At 42.7% G+C, this 8,227-nt stretch overlaps 1 protein-coding gene across 2 annotated transcripts in view; it reads right to left on the bottom strand.

Moving 5' to 3' along the window:
- Positions 1 to 5,708: 5,708 nt before the first annotated feature.
- LOC138976515 (sodium-dependent noradrenaline transporter-like) overlaps positions 5,709 to 8,227 on the bottom strand; it is a 61,557-nt gene continuing 59,038 nt past the window's right edge. For both annotated transcript variants that reach the window (XM_070349381.1, XM_070349380.1), the window contains exons 13-14: positions 6,709 to 6,876; positions 5,709 to 6,104 (exon numbers count right to left, since the gene is read on the bottom strand). In XM_070349381.1, the coding sequence (XP_070205482.1) occupies positions 5,949 to 6,104; positions 6,709 to 6,876 (324 nt within the window). In that variant the 3' untranslated portion in view covers positions 5,709 to 5,948. The remainder of the gene's footprint in view (positions 6,105 to 6,708; positions 6,877 to 8,227) is intronic.

The following is an 8,227-nucleotide window of genomic DNA, read 5'->3' as shown; positions in this document are numbered from 1 at the left end:
TCCATTCACTTCGTCAAGCGTGACAACACATCAGCCTCAAAATTCCTGACTCCAGGAATTGGCACTACTGTGAATGAATACTCTTGGAGAGACAGAGCCCATCGCAACAGTCGTCCGTTGGCAGTTTTGGACTGTCGTAAGTACGTCAACGGTCTGTGATCAGTCTCAACAAAGAAATGTGAGCCAAACAAATAGCGATGGAATTTGTCAACTGCCCACACCAACGCTAGGCACTCTCTCTCCACAGTAGAGTATCTGGTTTCTCTTTCCAGCAGTTTCCTGCTGGCATACAGAACTGGATGAAGGACGTCGTCATCATCAGGCTGCATCAGGGCTGCTCCAATCCCCGTGGAGGATGCATCCGACCGCACTGTGAACGGCCTGGAAAAGTCTGGCAATCTCACCAGTGGTTCAGACGACAAAATTTCTTTGACCCTGTCAAAAGCCATCTGACACTCTTTTGACCAACGAACTTTGTTTGGTTGGTTCTTCTTTGTGAGTTCTACCAGGGGGGACACAATAGACGCGAAGCTTGGGACATAGCGCCTATAGAAACTGATGAGCCCTACCAATGACCGGACTTGTTTCTTTGTGGTTGGGACAGAGACATTCAAGATTTTGGACACTTTGGAGGGAACTGGACGCATGCTACCCTCCCCAACTATGTGACCCAAAAACTCAATAGAGTCAAACCCTGCCTCTACTTTCGACGGTCTCACAGTCAACCCATGTTTTCCCAGTTCTGTCAACAGTCCGTCAAGTGCCTCTAGATGCTCACACCAGTCTTCTGTGGCTACAAGTACGTCATCAAAGAAATGAACAGATTTGAACCTATCCAGATCCAACATCTTCATCATCCTCGCGAAAGTACTTGGTGCTGTACTCATTCCGAACGGCATCTTCTTGAACTGATATAGACCTTGAGGGGTACGAAAAGCCGTTTTTGCTCGATCCGACTCTGCCATCGGAATTTGCCAATAGCCCTTAGCCAGATCAATCTTCGTGAAATGCTGCCTGCCCTGCAATGAAGCAAACAGAACTTCCGGATCCGGTATTGGCTCAGCGTCAAACTCCGTAATCTTATTGAGGTGTCTGAAATCGATGCAAAAACGAGTACTTCCGTCCTTCTTCTTGACTAGAACAATAGGAGACGAGAACGAAGAAATAGACGGCTCTATTACGTCTAGATCTAACATCTTCTTCACTTCTTCTTCAACCACTTTCTGAGACTCAAATGGTAACGGATACTGTTTCACATTGACCACAGCACCTTCAGGAATCCTCACCATATGCTGCACCAGGTCACAAGTACCAGGCAAATCCGTCATTTTGTCCTGATGCTTCTGAAACACCGCCTGCACTTTTTGTTTTGCCTGCATAGACAAGTCTGGACTATAGACCACATCATCTACATTCTCAGTCTGAACTGTGGGAACTGACTGTAGTTTGACTTTCTGAATGTCTACCTCCTCTACTGCACTGGACCCACTGATCACTCCCAATGTGGCAACAACTGGGTTCTGACCAACAAACGACACCACACAACCAGACGACTCTTCCGATTTTCCTTGGCCAACTTTCTCGAACAGGTCATGCAACGTTTTGTCATCCTTTTGCATTTTGGACAGTTTCTCAGCATTGATATCAAGTTGGGGAACTTTAGCGGTCAACAGCGGTCTAAAAGGACGTTCTTCTCTAGCTTTTTGACCTCTTGTCTGGACTGCGCTAGTAACCTCGACACATCCAAATGTACATCCCTGTATTCTACCCAAAATGACGTCACATACTGGATTGTCGATCACACATGCCTCAACACTTCCAGAAAAGTATGGTGTATCCAGACTCACCATCGCAATGGGTAACCGAACCAAATCCCCACTGAACTGTCTACACACCTGTACCTTCCCAGTAAACTGATCATCTCTCACTAGGGACTTCCTGACCCCAACCGTGGAACACCCACTATCCAACATGACCGTGACCTCACTACCATTTAAGGTACCTTCACATGTCTGAATAGACTCGGGAAGTTCATCACTACCTGAAAATCCTACTGACGCCACAGACTGCTCGTCTTCACTACAGCTGGACTCTTCAACAGTGACAACGGATACTGAAGCAGTATGCATTTTTTTGGGACAATCTGCCAACTTGTGCGAAGTATCTTGACACCACCAACACTTCCTCTGATAGTTCTGACCACCTCTACCTCTACCAGCTTGACTAGCACCTCTGCCACCCTTATTATCAGGAGAGCTTTGTTCTGTCGGTGGGTTTGTGTCAGCCTGACTATTCTTCTTAGAAAACCTGTGACCACCTCGACCACCTGACCCTGAATGACCTCCTCTCCCACTTGGAAGACCTACATTAGCCAACAGAGGATCACTTGAACCTTTTGCTGCTAGGTTTTGACTAGGATGTGCTTCCCTGTATCTTTCAGCTGCGTCTATCATGGTTTGAGCGGTAGTATGCTTGTCTTCTTTCAGAAAAGTAACCAGAGACGACGCACAACTAGACAGAATCTGCTCTCTGAGCACCAAGTCACAGAGCAAAGCGAAATCTGTGCCAACTCCAGCCATATCTGTCCATCTAGTAAAAAATCTTCTCATGCGGGAGAAAAAGACATGCATGGTTTCACCAGATTCAGGTTTGCATGAGCGAAACTGCGTTCTGAAACCTTCTTCAGTACATTTGAATCTCTTCAACAAATGCGCTGACAGTTTGGCATAGTCATTAGTATCTTCTACTGGTAACTCTTGAAAATAATTCAGAGCACGACCTCTGAGTAGAGTAGGCAAAATCAAAGCCTTCTCATCCTTTGACCACTTCAAGCTAGCTGCGTGCTTATCGAAGCGATACAGATAACTCTCAATGTCATCTGATTTATCATCAAAATAGGGAATCTTGGGACGATTGGCCAATTTATTCTTGCTTGCTTTTTCAACCAACTCGTCTGCTCGCAACTTTGCCTCCCTGTTCGCCTTTTCTTCTTCAATATCGAGACGACGATTTTCAATCTTAGCTTGTTCAGCTAACTCTCTCTCTTTAATCTTAGCTTGTTCAGCTAACTCTCTCTCTTTAATCTTAGCTTGTTCAGCTAACTCTCTCTCTTTAAGCTCACGTGCAGCAGCGAGTTCTTTTTCTTGTAGAGCAATATCATTTTCTCTTTTCAACAAAGCTTCTCTTCTTGCTGCTCTTTCCTCACGCAAACTATCCTCCACATACTTGTTCAGTGATGCACCATCTTTTCCTAAGGCTTCACCCTCCACCTTAAACTGCGCTACCAAAGCTTGAACCTCTTCTTGAGATGCCATCGTGAACAAACCGCTATCACTTTAGCAAACTATGACTATCCTCTACATAGAATGCTAGAGGGCAACACCAAGACTTAGCTTTGACTAACGTGAACACAATAGTCCACTAAACTTTAGAATTTACCTGACTTCCTCAAGTGCAGTACTAAAGTGACACAGTCTAGGAAACCGATCAACCGAACTACAAGGGGAAACAATCAATACATTTGAAACTAGGCTCCGCCCAAAAACTTGGCCTAGGAACTAGACATACCCCCATTCCCATACACTTATGAATCAAGGCATTGCTGACCCACAACTATTTACAAACTGTGTACACGTAAAAGGGAAAAATGATGTGTCATGTATTCTTCACTTGTAGGTAAAACTAACCTACAGGGCGCTTCATGTAAAGTAGGGGAAAAAAATAACCTACTCACAAGCAAGAACCAACACTCAGAGAGATAAATTATTCTCAAAAATATATAGAATATTAACTTGAGTGTCAGATAAGCAAATGACTCACTCCTGTCCAAAATATGTCGCTCAGTCAGGCACAGGATGCATCCGTCCACAGACCAAAGAGCTCCCTTCACAGGCAGATGACAAGGATGTCCATCCTCCAGACTGCATGCATCAGCATCTGCGCAAAACCAAACAACACTTCAGCACTACAAGTCAATAATATAAAATAAGCCTAACTGCACTCAAGGGAACGCACCAAAACAAATAATTAATCTTCAAAAATTTTCCAATTAATACAACCGCAAGCTCGCCAATGTAAGAGATTTGAAATAAAGAAGATCCGTATTTATCCTTATTAATCTCCTTCCAGATTCTTTATATGTGCACACACACACACACACAGTCAATCATCTGACTCCCGCTCAGAAGTTTAGGAAAGCAGAGAGAAGATTAGAAGAATTTGTAGTCTTTCACCAACTCATTCTTTCCAAACAATAGCCAATGGTTTAATTAGAACATACAAATTGGTTTGTTTCTGACATAGCAAATATCAACTCATTTCTCAAATTCTCAAATACTTTCTTGCTTACAATAATCAATTCATGACCTTTTGAAACTCATTCATTCATTGTCCACGACCTTTTGAAACTCACTCATTCATTGTCAACGTCATAACATATTTACAAGGACAAGAAAGCAAATAAACAAAACATAACTTTTACGTTATGTAGAGGTGACGATGTAGCTAGCCTTCAACCTTACGGCCTCCATCGCACCCTCGCCACTCTGGCACCACCCCGCACAAGTCAGACTGGGGCGGCCTGTTACAAAATATAACACCCTACTGTAACAACTAACAATATTCAAAAAACACACCAACCGAGCACAAGAAAAGTATACGATTCCGAAATTATTCAAGTACACAAGTCATGTCCGCGCATACAAAAGAAATGTTCAAGTTCACACAAAACTAGCAAAGTACCTCATCTTCCAATATGGCGGCACCCATACAAAAGTCCAAGTCATCCCGGCAATGTTTCCCGGTTCCAAGGTTGACATCAAAAGCAAGAGCAGGTTTTCTCATCCGAGAGCCCAGGTCGAATGACTTTCAATTGTCAGGCAGTTTACAATCACAACTCACAAAATCAGGCGGTTGCGATTATAACGCGAACAACTCGCACAGTTGTAAATTCACGTGCCGCGAACCCAGTTTGACCGTCCGTAGCTAACCATGGAATTTTACTGAACTGTTAAAAGTTTCCACTCTCAAAGTTAAACCACTCCTGACAACCTCTTTGTATCACAAAAAGCACTAGTTATATCCCTTCAACTATAAACACCATAACCGCCATTCATTACAGTTGTTGTTGTTGTTGTTGTTGTTGTTGTTGTTGTCGTTGTTTTTGTTGTTGATAGTGGTGGTGGTGGTGGAGGAGGTTCTGTTAATCTTGTTTCTTTAAGCTGTGACTCAACTTTCAGCTTAGCATTTCCTCCATCCCGTATCTCCTCTGTCCTCAATATCTTGTCCTCTGTCCTCAATATCTTGTCCTCTGTCCTCTGTCCTCAATATCTTGTCCTCTGTCCTCAATATCTTGTCCTCTGTCCTCAATATCTTGTCCTCTGTCCTCAATATCTTGTCCTCTGTCCTCAATATCTTGTCATCAGTCCTCAATATCTTGTCCTCTGTCCTCAATATCTTGTCCTCTGTCCTCAATATCTTGTCCTCTGTCCTCAATATCTTGTCCTCTGTCCTCAATATCTTGTCCTCTGTCCTCAATATCTTGTCTAACACTGTACCGTTCGACCCATAGTGTTTCTTTTCTTTCGTGTGTTGCATTTCCTTTGTCTGTCTGTTCCTATCCTTTCTTCTCATGGTTTCTTCTTGTTGTTGGAATTTTAGGTGTGTGTATGTGTGTGTCTTTTTGTCATTTCTGTTTCCATGGTTTTTCTTTTCTGTTGTATTTTCTTTTATTTTTCACCTCTTGTCTTTTCCTCTCTTGCCATGTCTTTTCTTGTCCTGAATTTTCTTGAATTTTTTTCTCATATTGTCTTTTTCCTCTGTCTGTGTGTCTCTCTCTCTCTCTCTCTCTCTCTCTCTCTCTCTCTCGCTCTCTCTCGCTCTCTTTCTCTCTCTTTCTCTCTCTCTGTCTCTCTCTCTGTCTCTCTCTCTCTCTCTCTCTCTGGCATTTTCTACACGTTGACAACACCGTTTCTGTTATGAACTGCCCCGTACTCCTCTGCCACTAGGCCGTTCTGTCGGAGTACGCTTCTTGTACTTGTTACCTCCCCTTTCGATATAGGGGGCGCCGTTGTTTCCACCTGTGGTTTCGTCATCAGCCGCCATCTCTGCACGAAAAGATACAGCGATGAAATGTCTATTTATGCGAGCGTGTACGTTACTGATTAAATTACTAGTGTCCGAGGTATCTGCTCTTTTTAAAAACAAGGAGTGAAACCAATTAATGAAGCAAGGGAGATAAAAACTATTCGACTCAGCACATGCGACTTCCAAAATTGTCCCCCTTTACCAAAGTCGGGGGAATTTCGAACTTTGAAGGTACACATAAGCGCGCGCATGCACGCACACACACACACACACACACACACACACACACACACACACACACACTAATGCACACACCAACACACACACACACACACACACACACACACACACACCGTGACTCTCCCCCATCCCCAACCCATATTCCTTATCTTTCTATCTCTCTTTCAAACACTCGCTCACTCAAAAATAGTCAAAACCAAACACTACACCTCAACCCTCAGATCGTAACCTTGAATACAACCTCCTAAACCCCACCACGCAGAAACAGAGCCAAACTTTCACCATTAACCCACCTGTGCTATTGTACCCCTCCACCCTCAGATCGCAACCTTGCCCACAACCCCATTATACAGAAACAGTGCCACTCTTTCACCATTAACCCACCTGTGCTATTGTACCCGGGGTGGAAAAGAACATGTAGACGATGTGAGCGGGTATGCATGCCACAGAGACACAAGTGATGAGCCACCCGACCGCTACTGCCCATCCCGGGTAGTTGTACCCATCCAGAGACAGTGGTTGGTAGCCCACAAAAGACAGCACGAACAATAGCTGCAAAAAACAACAATAATCAGCTGCGTGAGTTAACTTCATTAAGGAGACTACAACTCCACAGAAACTAGGTAAGTGACAAGTCATTTCTAAATCGTAATTGACAAGCAGAATAAATGTATCGACAAAAATGTTCCATTTTAATGTATTCATTTTAGTGGACAATAAAGTCGTGTTTTTTTTATTATTGTTTTTTATCCAAGCGGAGCGCGGGCGAAGCCCGCGCGTAGCGAGGTAGTTTTTTTTTTCATCTCCCAGCACTGAAAATTTTTTGGCCAAGTGGTGTCTGTCTGGACATTGTTCTAGAATTCATCTTTTAGCACAATATTAGCGACACTGTTTGGACAATTCTATTAAAATTAGGCGTACAAACTGATTTTGTTTCGGGGAATCCTCTCAGAGGATCAGAATTTTCATATAATATCATCGGAAGCTGTTACAACGGGAAAATGTGAAACTTTTGTCACTTTTTAACATGGAATTTCATCTTTGAGCGTTTCAAGCGGACTTTAATAAAATAGTTATTTGCGAATTAAGCAGCGGAAGACACTCACCGGTTCAACATGTGTATGGTCATTAAACCTCAAAACATTTCAGTAAGTGGTTTAGACAAACACCTCCGCCATGTGAGGGTGACTGGTTTGTAGCTGAAGAGTTTTTTTCTAAAGTGTGTTCTAAATACAAATGACGTACTGGTAATGATGTAATGAGTTGTTCTAATCTTGTTCTTGGAACTCTTGCTGTTCCAAGCTTGTTCTTAGCAAGTCTTGGTGACGAGAACAAAGACTATCAATGAAATCTTTAGAAATAACCTCTGACAACGACGACGATGACGACGACGACGACGATAACAACAACAACAACAAATGACATCGACGACGACGACGACAACAACAACAACAACAACAACAACAACAACAACAACAACAACAACAACAACAACAACAACAACAAAAACAACAACACGAGAACAACAACAATCACGACAACGAACATGACAACAACAACACCAACAACTACGACGACAACTACAACGACTGGGTTATGATGACATCACCAATGATTTAAAGGCCGTTAAAAAATCGTTAAATCCTATTTCTTCACTGATTCTTATGAAATTTTAAAGGTAGGTTTGTTGTCCCCAACTTATTTTCACTCCATACTTTTCCAGAAGAAAAACATAATTTTGGCAGTTAAAAACCGTTAAAATTCAATTCTTCACCGATATTTATGAAATTTTGTGGGTAGGTTCGTTGTCCCCAACTGATTTTCACTCTATACTTTTCCAGAAGAAAGACATAATTTTGGCAGTTAAAAAACGGTAAATTTCAATTCTTCACCTATCTTTATG

The sequence above is a fragment of the Littorina saxatilis genome, linkage group LG9 (genome assembly GCF_037325665.1).
Source record: "Littorina saxatilis isolate snail1 linkage group LG9, US_GU_Lsax_2.0, whole genome shotgun sequence".
Taxonomy (NCBI): Eukaryota; Metazoa; Mollusca; class Gastropoda; order Littorinimorpha; family Littorinidae; genus Littorina; species Littorina saxatilis.
Note: the sequence above shows the minus strand (reverse complement) of the source record. Positions and strands in the feature narration are given on the sequence as shown.